The sequence below is a fragment of the Thermobia domestica genome, chromosome 8, assembly GCF_964235325.1.
Source record: "Thermobia domestica chromosome 8, izTheDome1.hap1.1, whole genome shotgun sequence".
NCBI lineage: Eukaryota > Metazoa > Arthropoda > Insecta > Zygentoma > Lepismatidae > Thermobia > Thermobia domestica.
The window spans coordinates 244,942,251-244,966,534 of record NC_137461.1 but is presented as its reverse complement, the minus strand read 5'-3'; the positions used below and the strand labels follow the sequence as shown (position 1 = coordinate 244,966,534).

Genomic DNA, 24,284 nt, shown 5'->3' with positions numbered 1-24,284 from the left:
ATTGCTTTGCTGTTATTGAGAAAGTGTCTGTACTTGTAATTTGTAATAAACAGTGTTACCGACCTTCAGAACCTTCACCCTTTAACAGTCTCACACGCGACGTTTTAAATAGGCTTTGTTAGATCAATTTCTTCTCTCAATTGGTTCCACCTCATTGGCCCCTTCATAGTCGGGCTACTACAAGTCATGGGCCGTTTCGTTCGCTTACCCACGACACGATGTTACAAAAAGGAAGTAATGAATATAGAAGAAAGGACTTTGACTCAGGTGAGTCTCCTTTTGGTTCGTTTACCTGACAACGTTGGCAATCTCAGGAGCAAGTTTGAAAACTTTGTGGTTAGTCGACGAGATGTAGAAACATGGACTTGGTCAATGTCAGTTTTGGATAATCTACCTCGCTCAGGAAACTCTGTGGTGTCGCCATCATCTTATTCTGACGTCAGAGGGACAGTTAGGTCAAAAGCAATTGAAAGAGCACGATCTGGGTGTTTGGGTCTCAACCACGACGCGAGACATATCGGAGTCTCCCTGCCTTTGGGACTCATCATGGCCTTCATCATGGCCATGGTTTTCATCATGGCCTTCATTAAGACAACCCAACCTGCAAGTCATTGGAACTTCGACGACAGGACCTAGACATCACCTATGAGTAAGAGGAAGGAGATTGGAACTACTTCGAATTAGGGTAAGACTGTTCAAAATTAGTTGCTATTCCTTTGCTCTGTCATGTATTCCTTAATGCCGTTATTGCTACCAATTCTGAATTAAAAATGCAATTGTTATTTTCAAATTATTTTAACACTAAATTCATATTCAGTATCTTGTCTAATTTTGCTCGTGGTTCTAGTCGCCTAAAACTGGTGGTGGATTCGCCTTCATTTATCATGTGTTTTATTTCATACAAATATGGTATTGTTATCCCGCACCTTTTAGGTGCCTCTCATTTCTATTCCGACAGTTAAATTGTGTCGAAACATGTGTTCCAGTCACCAAATGTTGAGAAGTTGGTTGCAACCTAACAAATTTTTACTAAATACTGTCAATTTGTTAGTGCTAGAGTCATATGTGTATAGTGTTAATTCACATATTTGGGTAACTAACCCCACCAAGAAGCTATTTATTTTATGACCCAATAAGATCTTAGGTAATGCGGTGGAAGATAGTGAAGGATATTTGTGTACTAACCTTACTCTTGAAAATGGTACTCAAACAACTAAAAGTGATCAGTTGGACTGTACTAGAGTAAATGTGAATCCGCAACGGTCAGATAGTAAAAAACAACGTTTTTGTGATTTAATAGCGGAATTGAAAGATGTTTTAGTTGGTTTCCGTACGATTTCTCTCAAGCCCGTGACTATGGACCTAAAATTCGACTAAAAACTCACAAGCCAGAAACGTCCGTCAATACACGAGTCCTTATCATTTCCATGAAGCTCTTAATGAACAAATGCAGCAGTTACGTAAACAAAAGGTTGTTAAAAATGTAGTTGCCCATACAACAGCCCAATCATTTTAGTTTGTAAGGAAAATGGATCTTATAGATTTATTGCAGATCTCAGACAGTTGAACTCTTGTATTGTACCCACCGTCTTCCCCGTGCCACCTATTCGAGGCATTCTGGTCTATATTTTCGATTCCTGGTGACCAGCAGTATTGTTTTTGTTCGTTACCACAAGAGTGCATTACTTCCCCAGCTACTCTGAACGATCTGATGAAGTTAACGCTTGCTGGTTTGGAGAAAGGTTCTGTGTATTATTACCTCGATTACATAGTGTGGGAATCGAATATGATTGATGAATTTATTGAAACAACCCGAAAGTTATTCGAGAGATTGAAGAGTAGAGGACTAAAACTTCCTCCAGAAAAAACAAAGGACACTTTTCTTTAGAACTTATTCTGCATACTATTTCTCGTCATGGTATGTTGATCTCCGATCGCATTACATTCGAAATTACAAGAGCTTGAAAACTCAGAGAAAAGTGAAGAGTATTTAGGACTGTTTTATTTTGTGCTAAATTATATAGACAAGCTTTCAGCTTTAACTGAATTACTTACAAAAACTGCTTAAAAAGAGTGTTCAACTTAAATGGACTGCTGTCCAGCAGCAGGCATTTGAGCGGCTTAAGGTGCCATTTTTTCAGCCCCAGCTCCTATACAATTTCACCCGCATAGAGGCGTATTTGTTTATACAGATGCCAGTATCCATGGGTTTACTGTATGCGTCCTACAACCTGAAAGAGACGAAAAATATGTTCCATTAGTTCCTATTGCTTTTTGTGGTCTTTCTGTGCGTCCCCAGAAAAAGAAATATGATCCATTTGAACTCGAATGAGCTGCATTGATTTTTACTCTTCGACGCTTTCGCTACTTTTTATTCGGTAGACATTTTTATTTACGATCTGACTGTAGAGATTTAACATATCTTCGTCTGACAAAAAAGTGACTAAATTTGCACGGATTCTTTCTGAATTAAAGCAGTATACCTATACTATTTCACACATTCCTGGGAAGTCAAACACTTTGGTAGACAGTTTGTCAACAAATGTGTTTGTGCCTCGAAACATTGACGACGAACAGAAAAATCTTGAAGATCCTCGAGTTTTCCACACTGAAATTGATGACACATTGAAAGAAGAACAGCGAAAGGACCCATATTTCGAGGATATCATTTCGTTTTTAGAGGGGAAAAATTACATGATTATACCACAGAACGGCATGCGTTGCATTATGAGATGAAACAGGGAATTCTTTACCGTAAACATCGTGGTCCATCTGGCCCACAGTGTCTTGTTGTTATTCCAGCTACTCTTCGAGAAAAAGTGCTTTTTCCGCAAACACTTCAACGTTGGGATCGTCACATTCTGGTTTTCCCAAAACATACCAGTTGTTACTGAGAACTGTATATTTTCCTTATATGAAGAAGTTTATTGCTGCCCAGTGCCCCCAGTGCGAAGTATGTCCAAGCCACAAGAATGCCCCAGGATAGCTTCCAGGAACTCTTCAAATGATGCCATCAGTGGGAACCTTATATCGCCTAGGACTGGATACAAACGGCTCTTAGTCAGTCGCTAATATTTTACATTACAAATAATTAGCAATTGCAGTTGATCATAATACCAGATATGTTGTTACTGCTACTATTGGTGACCAGACAGCAGCAACTTTAGCTGATTTTCTTTATAATTACGTAATGCTTCGATTTAGCCTTTGTAAAGATATTGTGCTAGATAGAACAGCGGCATTTACTGATTCTCTATTTCAGGAGTTATGCAATATTTTGGAAATAAGGATGAATTTTATAAATCCATACTATAATCAAACGTATGGCCTTACGGAAGTTAATGTCCGGAATATGGAAGCATTGTTAACTCTTGACGAGTTTTCGTTAACATATGGCTGCACATTTTTGATCTTGCCTATTGCGTTTGAAGAGTGTTACTTTCAAATATTGTTCGTTGTGGTTATTTGTGTACATACTTTCCGCCATGGTAGAGCAGCTATTGTCCTCTGGTGTCAACTCTGGTGAGTTTTACGCGGTAAGTAGTCTGTGGATATGATGTTTTGCAAGCAGTGCCGGAAGCAGACAGAAAAGGTAGTGAACAGTTAAATGTTAAAAAGAAACTGGACCCCATGAACCATGGAAGTTAGATAGAGAAATTTTCTGCTGTGACCTTTTCTCAAAATGTAACCGTGAATCAACCCACGTCTTACAGTCCATTTTATATTCTTCATGCATTTGAGCCATACTTAGAACATCATTCGATTATAAATGTACCTTCTTTCCATATTTCCAACGAAGAACGTTTAGTTACTCTTCACAATATCAGAGAAAAGGCACAGGATAAATTATTTGACAGATTTCGAACATCATAAAAGTCCTACAAGAAACATCATACAACAGTGACCTATAATGAGGGTCAACGTGTGTGGATATATGATCCAACTAGTTGTCGTGGCAACGTCATAGCATTTTCAGGACTTTTCTTTGGTTCAGAATTATTGTTCGAAAGGAGAACGCTAATTAATATTATGTTAAATATAAAACTTCGAAAGGGAAGGAAAAAATCGAATCGATAGCCATTACACGATTGAAGTCCTGTTATCCAGATGTTACATCGAACGAAGAAGATGAAGAAGTGTTTCGTGCAAGTAATTGTGTTCCTGACTCAGATGATGAACGACCCCATGTATCTCATCACGCTGCGCTAACAATAGCTTCTGGACCCCATACTGAAAGTTTTTCTGTGGTCGTCGTGTTGAAGTTACCAACTATTACTCAAATGAAATATGAATTTCCGGTTAAAAAACCGCTGTATAATTATAATGAGGAAATTAACGACAAAATTAGTATTTATCATGGAAATATTGCCACACTGAAGTGGGAATAAGATTTCGATGGTGAAAACATCGTTAGACAACAGGTCATGAAGCTACTTCAATACTTGAAGGTATTGTAATCAGCTGGCATATTGAAGGGACTTTACAATTCAAACCATTAGAATTTTACAGACCTAATATTCTAGTTTACCTACACAAATTCTGCTGCATCTTTTGTAATATGTATTTTGTACATTTCGTTTATAATTACAATATTAGCCCTGTTAAATCTACATCCCGAATTTAGTACCTTTTGCATTTCATGAAAGAATTATAGAATTTAATTATTCATGTTTCCAGTTTATCGTAATAGCTGGTGGTGGAGACATTCCCAATTTGTTGGGCAACGATTTTCTTACTTTTTTTACGTTGCCTGCAGTGTTATGCCGACTCTATGTACGGTGTTGCCACATGCTGGAGATGCTGGGGAGGTCTGGTGCTTCGAAGCTTATAGTTTCATGATGAGAGATAAGGTTCAGCGGTACGAAGTTTATCTTACAACACCTATCACATCTTGAGATGTTAAATCTCTTTTTTTCGTATAATTTCACAGATCTTTGTTGTCGAAAGGTTAGTATTCTCCAACGATTCGACTCCTTCCGATTCTACATTTTGGGGGATGCCATATTACGGGATATGAAGTAAGGACAAGCTAGGAAATCTTTATTTCATGTTGAAATTAAACCAGTCATCAATGGAAGTCAAGCAGCCTACAAGGGTTCACTGCCTGATGTTATTACCACCAATATTCTGTTGTATGTCCCTAGCTGACTTTACATCGTAAGATAAATTAACTATTGCTTTGCTGTTATTGGGGAAGTCTTTGTACTTTTAATTTGTAGTAAATAGTGGTAGCGACATTCAGAACCTTCATCTTTTAACAGTCTCACACGCGACATTTTTAATATGCTTTGTTAGATCAATTGCTTCTCTCAATTGGTTCAACCTCATTGGCCCCTCATAGTCTGGCTACTACAAGACATTGTCCGTTTGGTTCGTTTAGGAACGACACGATGTTACAACAAGGAAGTAATGAATATAGGAGAAAGGACTTTGACTCAGGTGAGTCTCCTTTTGGTTTGTTTACCTGGCATCGTTAGCACACTCAAGAGCAAGTTTGAAAACTTTGTGTTTAGTCGACGAGATGCAGGAAACTCTGTGGTGTCGCCAACATCTTATTCTGACGTCAGAGAGATAGTCTAGTCAAAAGCAATTGAGGGAGCACGATATGGGTGTTTGGGTTTCAACCACGACGCGAAACACATCGGAGTCTCCCTGCCTTTGGGACCGGCATTCAATGCTATGGTTGTTTGTCGGAGAAGTTTTCATTATGGACTTCATCAAGACAATCCAACCTGCAAGTCATTGTAATTTCGAGGACAGCGCCTAGACATCACCTATGAGTAGAGAGAAGACATTGGAACTACTTCGAATTAGTGTAAGACTGTTCAAAATTAGTTGCTATTTCTTTGCTGTACCATATATTCCTTAATGCTTTTATTGCTACCAATTCTCAATTAAAAATTCATTGGTTATTTTCAAATTATTTTAACACTAAATTCATATTCACCACCTTGTCTAATTTTGCTCGTGGTTCTAGTCACTTAAAACTAGTGGTGTAGTCGCCCTCATTTATCATGTGTTTTACTTCATACAAATATGGTATTCTTATCCCGCACCTTTTAGGTGCCTCTCATATCTACCTCGACAGTTAAGTTGTATTGGAACACAAGGGTGAGCTCCATATGGATGCTGCTAAATGAAAGGTAATGGCCAGTTGAGATATTCAATGATGATCTAATCCTGAAAATATAGGAACAAAAATGAAGGGAGGAAATGAGTTACAGTGTTAACTCTTATGTTTTCTACATTTGATATTATTCGTTAATTTCGAGGATTTTTAAATTGTTGTTTATTGGCACTATATTCTCCTCTTATCTTCTTGTATCTCAATGTGTAAAGTTTGGCAAATATTATACAAATCATGAGCCCTCAGTTATATTTTCAACCTAAGGTGAAATACGCTTAGTACGAATATGTTGTCCAACTGTTTTGATTGTTATCGGATTTTGCTTTTTTAATATTTACAAATAAATTACTAAATACCAAAATTTAGCATTTTCAAAATTCATTTAACGAATAATGAAATCTGACAAGTTCTTCTTTCGAAGCAGTATTACATGTCAAACAGTGGCGCCGAAACCTAGGACCTGAGGCCCTGTTAGACTCCCAAAGTCTTTATTAGCGGCTGCGTTATTCTCCCTAAACATCCTTAGGACATTATACCATCAGTACTTTACGAAAAATGTAAGATATTTAGAATAGTTTAAAATAATATTACTACATTGTATATTGTTAAGTTTAGAACAAAGTAAGTAACTAATATCGAAAAAATGAAATGAAATATTTAAGTTGTATGTCCCACGGTTATGCTGGTTAGGCTAAAGGAGGCAGTGATTATGAGAAAAGAATGAAATGGTGAAATGAAGATAGTGGGAGGAAACGGGAGAAAAAACACGAGCACGGTGTTTGTCCACCACAAGGGTATCTAATATAGAACAAAGTGTGTTTTATAAAGGAAATTAATCTAAAATAAATCTAAGTGAATTTTAGACTATATGGGGCTAATTATGGTAAGTCGTACTATAAGAGTTTTTTATTATTTATTTTATTGTCAAATCAGCATGTTATCAATACAGTATTTACAAGCACTTTCATCTTGTGTGGAATAATGTTATGTTTCGGTTAGAAGCAAACATTACAATTTATTTTATACTAGAAGACAATTGCAGACTGGTTTACTAATCTAACGGATTATGCAACACATTAAAAATCTTCCATTATGAAATCTCTGTGACTTATACTTACTTTCTTCAAATTTATATAAAACAATTTAGCAAGCATTTTGTAAGCAATACACTATAAATTAATAAGTAAGGCAAAATGATATTGATTCTTTCAACAGGTAATTCTATGTGCTGATTGAGCCCTGTTTCCTCTTTGTCGTAGCCAACCTAAGGAACTTGTCGAAATTGTTTTCCAACGATGTACTGTCTATGTCAGTTAGGCATATATTTTCTTCCATTATTACTCCTCACAAATGTCTTTTTCTACAAAATATGTATGTCATTGAAGTTTGACACTGTTCCTCGTAAGACACAAAAACCCCAACCTGTTGGCGACAGTCTGTAGACACTCTTGCGACACAATTTGTATCTTTTAGTTTTAGAACAGTTTCTCTTTAAAACACACAGAAATCTGTCACGTTATATATTCACTTAAACCCTTTCAACTGACTTGACTAATATATTATAGACGTTCACTTAACTTTTCACCAACAAATTCTAGACACAGCACATATATTCTTATAAATATGTCCTCACACACCTTAGTTTTACTAAACTTTATTATGTGTAAAACTTTGATAAAACTGTGTATTTATATCACAAATACTAAGATTATGATACATAATATAAATAATTGTTTACATTATTGAGAAAATTCGACAGTCATTATATGGGTAACATCATTATAATACTTTCACAACAGCTATATATTATACTTGAACGAAAAAGTTAAAACATATAACATAGCTTTAAAATGAGCTTTTTCTCATGCATTTTGAGCATTTGTTATAGGATATAACTCTTTCAGAACCCCACAGCATTGCACTTTTTTAAAGTGTGGAGGTATCCATAGCTTCGACTTGGCATATTTGGCCATCACAACCAGTATTTGATGGAATTTTGTCTCACTTTGACCGTATTCCACCAGTGGTTTACTACTAGTATATCTGCAGGATGACTCCGCTCCGTCTGAGGTCTCAAAGATTATCAAATACCAGGGAAGCAAGAAAGTTCGTGCGCTTTTGAACCACTCCCGCTTCCATTTGGCTGCTGCGGCGACATCTGTCCCTGTATCATGAAAGTTTTGACTGTTTGGGAAAGCTTATTCATTGACGCATCATCCACGGTGAATATAACAACGCATTTGTCAGTGTAGTGTGTAAAAATCGCTCGTGATCATGTCAGTGTCAAATGAAGTTTTTAGAGCTTGTTTGCTTTACGAGTTTAAATTGGGGACAAATGGTGCAGAACCAGCTAGAAAAATATGTGTTGCGCTCGGAGAGGGTGTTATAAGTAAATGTACAGCACAGAAATGGTTCCAGACCTTTTCAACTGGTGACGAGACCTTTCAAGATAAGCCTCGCTCTGGGAGGCCTAAATAAGTAGATATGGACCATCTGAAGGCCTCTATTGAAGATTATTCCAGTCAAACATGTGAGGAACTTGCTCACCAATTCGAGGTAAGCAGGAAAATTATTCGAGTAAGTCTGCATCAGCTGGGGAAGACCTGAAAACTGGGTCAGTGGGTGTCTCACGAGCTGACCGCTATGAGCCAAGTTCTAAGACTGAATATCTGTTCATTTTTGTTGACGAGACACAAAATCTGTCCAATTTTGGACCGTATAATAACTTGTGACGAGAAGTGGGTCATGTATGACAATAAAAAACGGTCATACCATTGGCTATCACCGAATGATCCGAAGCCTTTGACTGCAAAACCTAACATCCATCAACACAATGTTTTGCTCTGTGTTTGGTGGACTACAAACGGTACAGTGCACTATAAATTCCTGGAACGTGGTAAGACAATTACCAAAGATGTGTACTCATCACAACTGAGAACGGTAGTCACCAAACTGACCCAGAAACAGCCAGCACTAGTGAACAAAAGAGGTGTGCTCTATAACCAGGAAAACGCGCGCCCTCACACCGCAAAACAGGCGCTGGAAGGTATCTCAGAACTTGGTTGGGAGCTTGTATCTCATCCTCCCTACACCCCAGATGTCGCCTTTTCGGATTGCCATTTATTCTTGGCCATAAACAACTTTATGCGTGGCAGGCAGTTTAAGACTGAACAAGACGTCAAAAATGCAGTTGCGGAGTTTTCCGAGTCTCGGGAACAAATATTCTACAAAACTGGCATTTACAAGCGTTTGAGCGCTGGGAGAAGGTTGTAGAAGCAAATGGAGGCTATTTTTCCGAATAAACAAACCGTTAAAACCCTGTAATTGACAGTTTTCTTCCATGATATAAAAGCGCACGAACTTTCTTGCTTCCCTGGTATAAGTCATTATCAATTTTAGTGTTCGGACATAATTCTTGTTTCGCTTACAAAGTATGAACACATATAATGATTTTTTCATTAAAAGTTACGAAAAATATATTAAAACTTTACAATAACAGTAACAATAAGTTCCTAGTTTATTAAGTTACAATATTATATGTCACCTGTAAATTTCCATCTTTGAGTTAATTCTGTTTGCAAACAATATTATTTTACTTAAAATACTAATCTAATAGCATGAGGCTATGAGTACTACAAGCATTAAAAAATTTCCCTACGTAATGCAATTCTTTTTAATTACAAGAAAATGAATAAATGAAACCATGAAACATAATTTACAAAATAAAATTTCCTAAGTAGGGTAGTGCCAGTAGATATCGAAGGCCCCCTATATATCGAATACCTGGTCGTTTCGATAAAAAAAATAAGAATACGGAAAACGTTGCGCACTATCTGAAATTTGTGAACACACCCTTCCATACCTCGTCTTATGGAAATCAATAGGTCGATATGTTTGGATACTTGCAAACACAATAAAGTTTCCTAGTTTGTGGTTTTGGCTGAAGATTGGAGAAATCACTCTATATTTTGTAAAGAGCAGCACCGCACTAATACTCTTTTTTCTGTTGCGTAATGGTGGCATCATAAATTATCCATTTAATAATGAGATATTTTAATATCAATCTATGTATATATATTTGTTAAAATGTAATTTTTCAAATATCATCTTATTTGAAGCAAAAAGAAAATATTGTTCGATATTTGAGACCCATTTCAAAATATCGAAATGCCGTTCGATAAAAGAGGTTAATTTAAGGAAAAGTGGTATTTTGTATCGAACATTATTGTAATTTAAAAGGCTATTGGAGGTTTAAATATTAATTCTTCTAACTTGTTGACTTCTTTTGCTCTGAATATCGCGTTTGGCTCTGAACTTAAAGGCTTTCACGTTGTACCTGATAATTCATGGGTTCAAACTGTTTTAAAAATATTTAGATTCACCTTTTTAGTGATGTTTCACTAGAGAGAGCCCATCTAATTGAGGTCATACTTCGTGCTAATCGCATTAATTTAGAGTTTTGTATGCGGGAGTTCTAGTTTGCTCTAACAACTCTAATGATAAATTCTGGGCATCAGTATATTGAAATTGCTCTTTACCCGAAGATCAAGACGGATTTTCTGAATGGATTATGAACATGGCAAAGAGATGATTTCCGTTGAAGAAAACTAATTTACTGGACACAGTTCAGCAAATTACACAGTCTTCAGGAACAAGCACACCGTTCAAGCCTGGGTGTAACCAGGGAAAACTTCGTTCAGGTGTTTTGTCTGATGACACATTGCCTGTCTCAGAAGAAGATTGAAAGTATTAGCAAGGGCAAAGCTGCGGTTTCGGAGGAGAGAATACGCAGCTTGTTTGCTGAATCTTGGAGCTAGCTTGAATCTGAGGATTAAGTGCAATTATGAAAGACTCAAGAAGGATCCTCAACACAGACTAAAGAAACATATTCTTCCACAAGGTTTCAGGAAAGTACTTTGGTGTAAGAGAACAACAGCTTCAAATTAAAGCAACATTTAAAGAAAAAGAGGATATAATAGTACTCGTCAATTTCTGTACTGACAAGCTGTCCCAACCACGATCGTCTACAGCAACATACGACTCAGCAAATTATGAAGAATAGAGTACCAGTGCCATGGATCTACGAGAAAAAAAAAAAACTGGCGAAGACTACAGCATTTGTTACTTATTTAGGTGATGGATAGAGACTGAGAAATCTCACTTCCTGTTATTCTCTTTCTTGATGAATACAGGAATCATCTTCATTTCAGGGCAGTTATATTGTGACGATTATGGTATACTGTTATATTGTATATTCCCCAACAGCAATCATCTTCTGCAACCAGCAGACATAGGTGTACTTTCATCCTTGAAATGAGCATGGGAGAATGCTCTTCAGGACCAGAAAATCATAACTATCGCAAGACTTTCTGAAACGAAAGGAAAATATTACACCTGAATTGAAGAAAGTTTGCAATGATTCTGTCAGACCAGAAATTGTGAAAAGTCCTTTCCGTAAGTGTGGTCTTTAACCATTGAGTCCTGCTACTGTGCTAAGTGTGCTGCTGATAATCTGAAGACCTCAGTGGAAAAACCACAGCAAGAGAGTGACTAGAATACACCTTCAGCTTCTCAACAACTGTTCCCTACTCCTGAAGTTCGTGCTTGGTGATCTGGAAGAATTCCTGCGTCCTCTTGTTTTTAATATGCTCCATGACAAACTAAGACGTGACAAAGAGGGACAGAGTGATAATGATCCAGATTTGGATCCTAATTGGAAAAATGATAAAACCGGTAGAGTGCGACATTTGACACTAAATTGGCTGTTCAAAATTAAACTGATCCAAACTAAACTACATGTGGTTCAAGCTCAGAATAGGAAACGAACAGCAAGAAAGTGACATACGTAAATTCAGAAGGAATAACGAATGCTTAGTGGTGTACACACCTTCACGCAAGACGGATCTTTCAGGTGGCGTCATTGCAAAAGGTGAGGTAAAAATTTACATGCCAAAATTATTGCATCAAGGTGAGATCTCTTCGGAATTTCCATGCTCAAGTAGCAGTAATGACTCTTTCAAAGATTTTCTCAAAATTCCTGAAGCCGTGGAGAAACCTCATCAATTTAGGTTTAACAAAACATGTGCAAAATCTTCCGAGGTAGAACGGAAAGATCTGATTGAAAGAAAGGCAACAAAAAATTAAGGCAAGATACTCTTCCTTCTGCTGAATTGTGGCGATATACAACAAATATTTTATTATGCATTTCTCTTTGGATCTGCTATCCAGTTTATATTTTAGAATTACTGCAATGTGCTTACATTAGTATTATATCCATATAACCCTCAATGTAAACTTGTTTAAAAATATAATATTCTGCTCGATACTTAAAAGCTCATTGCTCGATATATAGCATAACCCGTTCGGTACAAGGAGTAATACAATCTTGCTATTAAAATGTATCTCAAATTTCAAAATTGTTAATTATAATTGTCATAATGGGCTGTTTCTATGAATAAACAAAACTTCTAAAGCCTTATCGCTTATACAGGAGCCTGTTTCTCCCTGATAGAGAATATTTATTAAATATTCATATGAATGCCCTTAAGTGTTCAATACATAGTGCCATAACTCTATATTTAGTGTCTTATAGTGAAATAATAATTGATATGTAAAAAATAAAATCAATCAAAAAAAATATGTCGTATGAAACATGAACACAACTTCTTTCTAATAAAGTGTATGTCAACGTCACGCTGAAATTAAATCCATTTGGTCAATCAGTTAAGAACAGATTTCCGTGCTTTATTGTGATATAGGATAGATATTTTAAGACATTATGTACTGAAGACAGGTCCTGAGTCTCATATCCACCAACAGTATTGATAGGTCCACATAAGATTTTAGTTTTGAACTATTTAATAATAAACAATATACTAATCACGTTTTCTTCCATGAACTCTAAACATAACAAATTATTTTCAGTAGTTTTTCAATTATTTATCTTAGTAATCTTTGTATACTTCGGTCCTTGCAAAGTAAGAAAGAATGGGATCCTCTAGTCCGAGACATCTAATCAACATCCAGAGTAAAAGATAATATAATAAAATGCAGATATGAGTATCCAACAAACCTGGGATGGCTTTCTCGATTTTATAGCCGTAGTGATACTACATATTGTTAAGGATTAGTTGATCTTAATGTAGAAAAAATAACAATATCCATATGATAAAATCATCTTTTAATCCTTTTTTCAACCATAAGTTAAATCGTCATATCATCTTAAATTTAGGTATATACATCAGAGTTTATATATTATAAATATTAATGTTCATTATGCTTGTATGTTTGATCAAGGAAACAACTGAAGATACTAACTTACTCTCAATTTTTTCCCACTTTAAAGTATATGTTATTAAGAACAATAAAAGATTTTTCTTAAACTTAAAAGAACTAATTTCACTTTCATTTTACAACTAAATGCACTGATATTAATAATTACATATTAGGCACTTGGTAGTAATATTGCATGGTAATTTAGCCATACAATAGAAAAGTGGTATCTATCAGGTAAGTATTACTCAATGTAATTCTAAATTAGTCCTATTACAGCAGATTACATGTTCTTAATATTGTAATTAATTTAGGTCGAAATGTTCACGGAATAAATCGAACATCAGGTTTTAGCATCTATTTTACTATTGATTCAATTTGTAAATGTGTGTGCTCAAGTGAAAAGGTGCTTTTGTTGTAACACATGAAGTCCCACTATGTAATCTAATATTACAAGGAAATAGATGTTTGAAGATAAGCATATATTCGTTGGCGCAAAGTAATTAAATAATAATAAAAACAATATTTTTTTATAGCAACCGTTCTCTTTTCACATGCATCATTTACCCTATAAATTTACTTTATTTTCATAAATCCGTTTGGCTTATTGATATATAGTGTCTTACATAAACTGACAGCTAAGCAATCTAAGCAAAACACTTAAATGCATATGTGGCAAAATGCATATACCTACAAAAATGCACTTCGTAAAATAAGGGTGGAAATTGCTAAATTACTTTCAAAGACGCTGACTGATATTTAAAAATTCAAGCGTTCCTATAACCTACTTTAATAATTGCCGAATAAATATTTGCTACTCAAATACCGTTAATTCTGGATTATCATTTCACAAACGTTAGGCACAACTAATAAAATTACCTTTCTGTCTAAAGATACATTCGATGCAACGGAATTACGGAGTGCCAGAGATTTAATAGACAGAATAGGAGATCTAAGTACATTTTGTAGACTTCTTCAGCTCAGTAGTACAACTTATGTTAACTTCTGTTATATTGATTACAGTATATTCAGTGTATTTCTATACTTTAACAAATAAACATATCATTGCTTAATTCAATATCAAATGAGCTGAACGTCATCTGTAATATCACTTACATTATGCAATTGTATCACATGAATTGAGTGTTATGACTCATAATGGAATATCAACGTTGTGTGTTTTGCATGAAAATTGGTCTAAGTAAGAAATAGTAGAGAATCTCAGCGGCACTCATAAAACTTGTTCCGATGAAAAAGGAGAAAGCACCTCAAAGGGATACTGAAAAATAAAGTAATGTATAGTGAAAAACTTTTGTAATGCATACATATTGAAATATGAAACTAGTAATTCGAGAGGAAACAGCATGCAAACTATCTTTCTCGTCAATTAATAATTGTTCGTTCTATGATACAGATGGCAACAGTGTTTCTAATTGACACGAAAAAGCTTTAGGCTATATAATCAGTAGCTTGCTAACCAGGTTTCCTATATAGAGTGATTGCAACCCATAGCAGTGTAGGGTTACGACGAATGCCAGCAAGTAGTGTACACATAATAATGTCAAAAGTTGGCATCTGTTACAGAAGTCAATTTTATGTCGACACACCCTAATAACGTTTTTGTTGCAAGCAGTAAGACTAATAGCAAAAACACTGATAGAGAGTAAATTATATAATTTTATTCTAAAGAAACTTGTTTTTTTTTTTATTTTCAATATTTAATGCACTAACGGTATTGTTCCATGTGCTTCATACAAAATAAAGAAAACAGTATTTGATTCGTTTTTCAATATTTAGCTTCCTTCTCAGCGGCAACGTTACCTGAGACGTACACACAAACACTAACTTGAGATCCAACTGCATGAACGTCTCCGGAAATCGAACCCAGTTCCAAACACGAAAGACATAATTAGCTACTTAGACATGAGGGAACATAAAAGACAAGAAGAAAAAGTATGCATTGAAAAAATAGGCGAATCGAATCTGGTTGTAAGGATTTCTAAAATAAAGATTGTGCGAAATGGCTTATATAATCATATCAACCGAATATACATTATGTCTACCTTAGGAGAACTAAACTGTCTGAAAGGTTATGTAAATGAATATTTTAAGCTCCAGAGCAGTCAGGTAAGTGAAATACATGAAGCGTGGTTCCATAAAAGTACTTAATGTTTCAAAAATAAGAAATTATTAAATTGCCTCTCCCTTAATGAAGCAAGGAATCATTGTCAAGTCAAAAGAGAAAAAGACATACACAATAAGAAGGTGGATAAATTTGTAAATGCACAGCCTTTTACTTTTTGTAAGAATTAGGTGAACATACTAAAACTACAAAGGATGTTGACACATCCATAAGTTGTCTGGGCCACAACAACCGATTTGATAAAACTTGGTAGACTAATAGGCCACCTTGCAAAACTAACGTAACTAGCAGGAATTTGTGGAAACAGGTGTTGTTTTTGCGATACAGTCGATCCATTAAAGATGACATTTGCCGTGAAATCTCGGGAACGGCTCCACCGAGAACAAGCAAAGTTTGCAAGCAATAGTAGATGCATGATACCTTTAAAACGAATTGTATTCACGTGCGCAAGTAGTAGGGACCCCGTTATGGCTAGCCGAGTCAGCAAAAATTTTAGTGACGTCATAGGTCAAAGGTCAATGACCTTGGCCCGGGGTCAATGACCGAGGGGTACCTAGGACCACCCCCTCTAAATTTTGGCAGGGGTACCTTGGCCCACCCCTTAAATTTTGGCAGGGGTACATAGGACCACCCCCTTAAATTTTGGAAATTGCCAAATCTAAAAATTTGGTGTGGCAGCCTAGGACCATAGTATGTACCTCTATCAGTATTGGGTGTCTATGTCGTTCCCTTTCATGGGTAAAAAATTGCCAAAAATTGAAATTTCGGGTTTTTTTGACCTAATTTATCCCCTTGGATGAGGTATTATTACCTTATATAGTTATATGGGCGTATACAGGGGTCCATTACCTTTCATAACATATGGGTATATTGGTGCACCCCTTGAAAAATTTGGGAGGGGTACTTTGGCCCACCCCTTAAATTTTGGAAATTGCCCAATTTAAACATTTGGTATTATAGTACTGGACCTTAACATGTATTATGATAAATTTGGGTGTTCCACCTCGTTCCCTTTTAGGGGTACAAAATTGTCAAAATATAAACGTAAGCAATACGTTGTACCACGTGTTTGGTCTTTTGGCCCAATTTATCCTCTTGGATGAGGTTCTATTACCTTATATGGTTATATGGTTATGTATAGGGGTCTATTCCCTATCATAAGACATAGGTACATTTGTGCACTCCTTTAAAAATTTGGGAGGAGTACTTTGGCCCACCCCTTAAATTTTGGAAATTGATCATTTTATATATTTGGTATTATAGTACTGGACTCTAACATGTATTATGATAAATTTGGATGGTCCACCTCGTTCCCTTCTAGGGGTACAAAATTGCCAAAATATAAACGTAAGCAATACGTAGTACCACGTGTTTGGTTTTTGGTCGATTTTATCCCCTTTGATGAGGTGTTATTATCCTATATAGTTATATGGTCATGTATAGGGGTCCAGTACCTTTCATAAGATATGGGTATATTTGTGCACTCCTTTAAAAATTTGGGAGGGGTACTTTGGCCCACCCCTTAAATTTTGGAAATTGCCCAATTTAAACATTTGGTATTATAGTATAGGACGCTAATATGGATCACTATAAATTTGGGTGGTCCACCTCGTTTCCTTTTAGGGGTACAAAATTGTCAAAATATAAACGTAAGCAATACGTTGTACCACGTGTTTGGTCTTTTGGCCCAATTTATCATCTTGGATGAGGTTCTATTACCTTATATGGTTATGTATAGGGGTCTATTCCATATCATAAGATATAGGTACATTTGTGCACCCCGGGAGGGGTACCTTGGCCCACCCCTTAAATTTTGGAAATTGCCCAATTTAAACATTTGGTATTATAGTACAGGACCTCAATATGTATCATGATAAATTTGGATGGTCCACATCATTCCCTTTTAGGGGTACAAAATTGCCAAAATATAAACGTTGTACCACGTGTTTGTTTTTTTGGTCCATTTTATCCCCTTTGATGAGATTCTACGATTACAGGGGTTCATTTCTTATCATAAGACATGGGCACCCTTCTTAAATTTTGGCAATGGGGGTCCACTGAAATTGTCCAATTGAAGCATAGTACAGGACCTCAATATGTTTCGGTGGTCCTATTACCAAATTTGTTTAGTACAACCACATGTTCGGTTACTGACTCAATTAAGGTTATAAGGTATGGATGGGTATCCCCTTTCAATTTGGTAGGACCCTTCGGGTGTAGTACAGTCACGTGATCGATGATTTGGTTTTAATGCGCGACGAGGTCCCTGGTTACCTCGTTTCTCTTTCATGGGTACATGTTATATGGGTATGTACAGAGGTTTATTACCTTTATATGTTTATGTTCCCTTTTAAATTTGGGGAATTATCAAATAACAAAATTCGGTAAACCTTTTTTTTTCTAGGACCCGTTGGTGTTCCTCTTATGGCCAAATATTCAAAATTTAAAGGTTATTGACCGGCTTTATTATTGAATAAGTACAGGATTTATTACTTTTTCATAACACACAGGTGTATTTGTGTACCAATCTTAAATTTTGGGAGGGGTACATTTCTTATTGTCATATCAATAATTGGTAATTGGATAGTATCTCATTCATTGGGTAAATCATTGTGAAATATGAGTATGATCACGTAATCAGTTATTGACCTATGATGGAATTAGGAGTCCAGGACATTGGAACATTGAAACTTTGTAGGATAATTTGAGAATTGCGTCATTGGTTTTGATTATTCCCGCCAAATATAAACGTAAGCAAGACGTTGTACCACGTGATTGACCTTGATGAGGTAGTGTACAGGGATTCATTTCCTTTGTTGTGGTACTTCTTAAGTTTGAGTACACACACACTTCTAGAAAACAGTTGGTTCTACTCAGGTAAACAATTGACGGACATTATTGACATTATTGAACATATTAACTCTAAGACTTAGGTATATCAAGAGAAGTATTCTTTAAATTTGGGAATGGTGATAAACAGAATTTTAACATAAGGTGCGAAATTTGAAACAATACATTGAACTTTAGTCACAGCTCATAGTCTAAGATCATTGGTGGTGATTGATTTGAAATCTGATAGCTAACCTTATTGAATCTTATGACTCATAGACGAAAGGCAATACATGCTACAACACTGGCAAAGTTATTGTTAATGCAATTTGATTGGTTGATCACTATCTTTCCTGCAATCTGATTGGTTGATCACTATCTTTCGTGCAATCTGATTGGTTGCTGATTTCCAAATCTTTGATGCATTCAGTTTTGTTTTGTTTAACATTTAAAAATCTTGGTTTCGTTCAACATTTTGCACTCACTGATAAATATGATCAAAACCGTTTATTTGTTAATCGAATAGTTAAAAACCGGATAAAGTTTGACGGTTAACCGTGAAACGTAAAATTTTTTTTTTTAGTTTGAAATTTTTTTGCTTCAAATTTTTTGTTTGAAAATTTTTTCGTTTCCAATTTTTTTTGTTTCAAAATTTTGTTTGAGATTTTTTTTCGTTTGAAATTTTCGTTTGAAATTTTTTTCGTTTGAAATTTTTTGTTTGAAAATTTTTGTTCAAAAATTTTGTTTAAAATTTTTTGTTTAAAATTTTTCGTTTCCAAATTTTTTGTTTGAAATTTTTTGTTTCAAAATTTTGTTTGAAATTTTTTGTTTGAATTTTTTTCGTTTCAAAATTTTGTTTCAAAGATTTTTGTTTGAAATTTTTGTTTCAAAGTTTGAGTTGACATTTTTAAAAGTTTGTGCACTTATTAGTAAAGAACTGGAACTGTTTAGAACAAAAACCTTTGACAACATTGTGGTGCAATAGTACACGTCAGAACCTGGGGTTGTACTTGAAATGAAAAAACACAATTCATTGAAATGGATCATTTTATTACACTCCACATACATCCATACCAGATAGTGGTTCTGGATATTGTCGATACAATGTATTTTGAACTTCTTGCACTAGTTTGTCTTTAGGGAATAATTTTAATTCCAGTTGAAGTCTTTTAAGGTCTAATGCAATATCAATTGGTGGAAACTCAATGTCCATTTGATCACAAATAAACTGTTTATCAATACAGGTATGCACTAGCCGGAACTGTTTAGAACAAAAACCTTTGACAACATTGTGGTGCACGTCAGAACATGATGTTGCAACGTCATCAGTTTTGCATCATCGTTCGAGTTAGTTAGTATTCGTGATAACGTCATCATGGCTACTTGTCTGCAGTTTCTAAACACACGTGATGTGATGAAATCATTTACCAAGATTACTGATTTACAACAGAATGTACCTTATAGAATCTTAGCTAACCAAATGATCCCTACAAAGTTTGGATTAAGAATCGTAGTGAAGCTTGAAAATGATAAGAATATAATTTTACCAGCAAGATATTTACCCATGGAGGCATCAAAACAAGAAGAACTGCTGCGTTTCTTAAATACTGGATCTGTATCTTTATGTTACAAAGGATTCTTGGGTCGAAGTCATCAACTTGAATTTAGTACACAGCCAGATTCGTCAGCAAAATCATGAATTAGCACATTTCTTTCCAATGACGTCAGCTGTAGTTGTATGAATTTGGTTGGTCAGCAACTGTGATGAAATCATGAATTCAAATGTCAGCACATTCCTTTCCAATGACGTCAGCAATAACTATAAACCAGCAAATACAGTGTCATCCCACGAAATCATTTGAGCAAGTGCTTTTCAGGAGGAAAGATGTGTACTTCTAACGATAAAGAGTTCATCTTCGCAAGCTATTATCCAATAAATATATTTCAAACAAAACATGTAATGATTGGTATCAGTGCTAGAACATTTGAACCTGTGATTCGATTGGGTAAAGCAGAACAATTTGGTGTACAACTGACCTGTGAAGAATGGCAAATATTATGTTCACGAATCGACCAAATGAACGATTATTTTCATGATGAGCTAAATGTGACCATAGTCAAATCATTAGGCTCAAATCATGAAGTGGTGCTGCGTACAGTCCTCGAAGAGAAGATGGTGTTGTTACGTAAAAAGAGTACATTCCATGTCCCTCGCAACATGGTGTATCTAACACAAACGGAATGGAACAAATTCATCAGCGTATTTCCGTGTGTGAAACATGCAGTGGAAGTGTGCAACAAAACTAGTATATTCCTGAAAAAGTACTATTTTGAAAAATGTGTTATGCATATTGTACAACATGTATCTAGATATTGTGATGGTTGTCAACATCGTTCGTGGGTGCATACCTGTATTGATAAACAGTTTATTTGTGATCAAATGGACATTGAGTTTCCATCAATTGATATTGCATTAGACCTTAAAAGACTTCAACTGGAATTAAAATTATACGCTAAAGACAAACTAGTGCAAGAAGTTCAAAATACATTGTATCGACAATATCCAGAACCACTATCTGGTATGGATGTATGTGGAGTGTAATAAAATGATCCATTTCAATGAATTGTGTTTTTTCATTTCAAGTACAACCCCAGGTTCTGACGTGTACTATTGCACCACAATGTTGTCAAAGGTTTTTGTTCTAAACAGTTCCAGTTCTTTACTAATAAGTGCACAAACTTTTAAAAATGTCAACTCAAACTTTGAAACAAAAATTTCAAACAAAAATCTTTGAAACAAAATTTTGAAACGAAAAAAATTCAAACAAAAAATTTCAAACAAAATTTTGAAACAAAAAATTTCAAACAAAAAATTTGGAAACGAAAAATTTTAAACAAAAAATTTTAAACAAAATTTTTGAACAAAAATTTTCAAACAAAAAATTTCAAACGAAAAAAATTTCAAACGAAAATTTCAAACGAAAAAAAATCTCAAACAAAATTTTGAAACAAAAAAAATTGGAAACGAAAAAATTTTCAAACAAAAAATTTCAAGCAAAAAAATTTCAAACTAAAAAAAAAATTTTACGTTTCACGGTTAACCGTCAAACTTTATCCGGTTTTTAACTATTCGATTAACAAATAAACGGTTTTGATCATATTTATCAGTGAGTGCAAAATGTTGAACGAAACCAAGATTTTTAAATGTTAAACAAAACAAAACTGAATGCATCAAAGATTTGGAAATCAGCAACCAATCAGATTGCACGAAAGATAGTGATCAACCAATCAGATTGCAGGAAAGATAGTGATCAACCAATCAAATTGCATTAACAATAACTTTGCCAGTGTTGTAGCATGTATTGCCTTTCGTCTATGAGTCATAAGATTCAATAAGGTTAGCTATCAGATTTCAAATCAATCACCACCAATGATCTTAGACTATGAGCTGTGACTAAAGTTCAATGTATTGTTTCAAATTTCGCACCTTATGTTAAAATTCTGTTTATCACCATTCCCAAATTTAAAGAATACTTCTCTTGATATACCTAAGTCTTAGAGTTAATATGTTCAATAATGTCAATAATGTCCGTCAATTGTTTACCTGAGTAGAACCAACTGTTTTCTAGAAGTGTGTGTGTACTCAAACTTAAGAAGTACCACAACAAAGGAAATGAATCCCTGTACACTACCTCATCAAGGTCAATCACGTGGTACAACGTCTTGCTTACGTTTATATTTGGCGGGAATAATCAAAACCAATGACGCAATTCTCAAATTATCCTACAAAGTTTCAATGTTCCAATGTCCTGGACTCCTAATTCCATCATAGGTCAATAACTGATTACGTGATCATACTCATATTTCACAATGATTTACCCAATGAATGAGATACTATCCAATTACCAATTATTGATATGACAATAAGAAATGTACCCCTCCCAAAATTTAAGATTGGTACACAAATACACCTGTGTGTTATGAAAAAGTAATAAATCCTGTACTTATTCAATAATAAAGCCGGTCAATAACCTTTAAATTTTGAATATTTGGCCATAAGAGGAACGCCAACGGGTCCTAGAAAAAAAAAGGTTTACCGAATTTTGTTATTTGATAATTCCCCAAATTTAAAAGGGAACATAAACATATAAAGGTAATAAACCTCTGTACATACCCATATAACATGTACCCATGAAAGAGAAACGAGGTAACCAGGGACCTCGTCGCGCATTAAAACCAAATCATCGATCACGTGACTGTACTACACCCGAAGGGTCCTACCAAATTGAAAGGGGATACCCATCCATACCTTATAACCTTAATTGAGTCAGTAACCGAACATGTGGTTGTACTAAACAAATTTGGTAATAGGACCACCGAAACATATTGAGGTCCTGTACAATGCTTCAATTGGACAATTTCAGTGGACCCCCATTGCCAAAATTTAAGAAGGGTGCCCATGTCTTATGATAAGAAATGAACCCCTGTAATCGTAGAATCTCATCAAAGGGGATAAAATGGACCAAAAAAACAAACACGTGGTACAACGTTTATATTTTGGCAATTTTGTACCCCTAAAAGGGAATGATGTGGACCATCCAAATTTATCATGATACATATTGAGGTCCTGTACTATAATACCAAATGTTTAAATTGGGCAATTTCCAAAATTTAAGGGGTGGGCCAAGGTACCCCTCCCGGGGTGCACAAATGTACCTATATCTTATGATATGGAATAGACCCCTATACATAACCATATAAGGTAATAGAACCTCATCCAAGATGATAAATTGGGCCAAAAGACCAAACACGTGGTACAACGTATTGCTTACGTTTATATTTTGACAATTTTGTACCCCTAAAAGGAAACGAGGTGGACCACCCAAATTTATAGTGATCCATATTAGCGTCCTATACTATAATACCAAATGTTTAAATTGGGCAATTTCCAAAATTTAAGGGGTGGGCCAAAGTACCCCTCCCAAATTTTTAAAGGAGTGCACAAATATACCCATATCTTATGAAAGGTACTGGACCCCTATACATGACCATATAACTATATAGGATAATAACAGCTCATCAAAGGGGATAAAATCGACCAAAAACCAAACACGTGGTACTACGTATTGCTTACGTTTATATTTTGGCAATTTTGTACCCCTAGAAGGGAACGAGGTGGACCATCCAAATTTATCATAATACATGTTAGAGTCCAGTACTATAATACCAAATATATAAAATGATCAATTTCCAAAATTTAAGGGGTGGGCCAAAGTACTCCTCCCAAATTTTTAAAGGAGTGCACAAATGTACCTATGTCTTATGATAGGGAATAGACCCCTATACATAACCATATAACCATATAAGGTAATAGAACCTCATCCAAGAGGATAAATTGGGCCAAAAGACCAAACACGTGGTACAACGTATTGCTTACGTTTATATTTTGACAATTTTGTACCCCTAAAAGGGAACGAGGTGGAACACCCAAATTTATCATAATACATGTTAAGGTCCAGTACTATAATACCAAATGTTTAAATTGGGCAATTTCCAAAATTTAAGGGATGGGCCAAAGTACCCCTCCCAAATTTTTCAAGGGGTGCACCAATATACCCATATGTTATGAAAGGTAATGGACCCCTGTATACGCCCATATAACTATATAAGGTAATAATACCTCATCCAAGGGGATAAATTAGGTCAAAAAAACCCGAAATTTCAATTTTTGGCAATTTTTTACCCATGAAAGGGAACGACATAGACACCCAATACTGATAGAGGTACATACTATGGTCCTAGGCTGCCACACCAAATTTTTAGATTTGGCAATTTCCAAAATTTAAGGGGGTGGTCCTATGTACCCCTGCCAAAATTTAAGGGGTGGGCCAAGGTACCCCTGCCAAAATTTAG

General features: G+C 35.3%; 1 protein-coding gene across 1 annotated transcript in view; it reads right to left on the bottom strand.

Moving 5' to 3' along the window:
• Positions 1 to 724: 724 nt before the first annotated feature.
• Positions 725 to 24,284, bottom strand: part of LOC145692532 (uncharacterized) — a 57,197-nt gene continuing 33,637 nt past the window's right edge. Inside the window, exon 5 of the mRNA XM_081767839.1 lies at positions 725 to 759. Coding sequence (XP_081623965.1) covers positions 725 to 759 — 35 coding nt within the window. The remainder of the gene's footprint in view (positions 760 to 24,284) is intronic.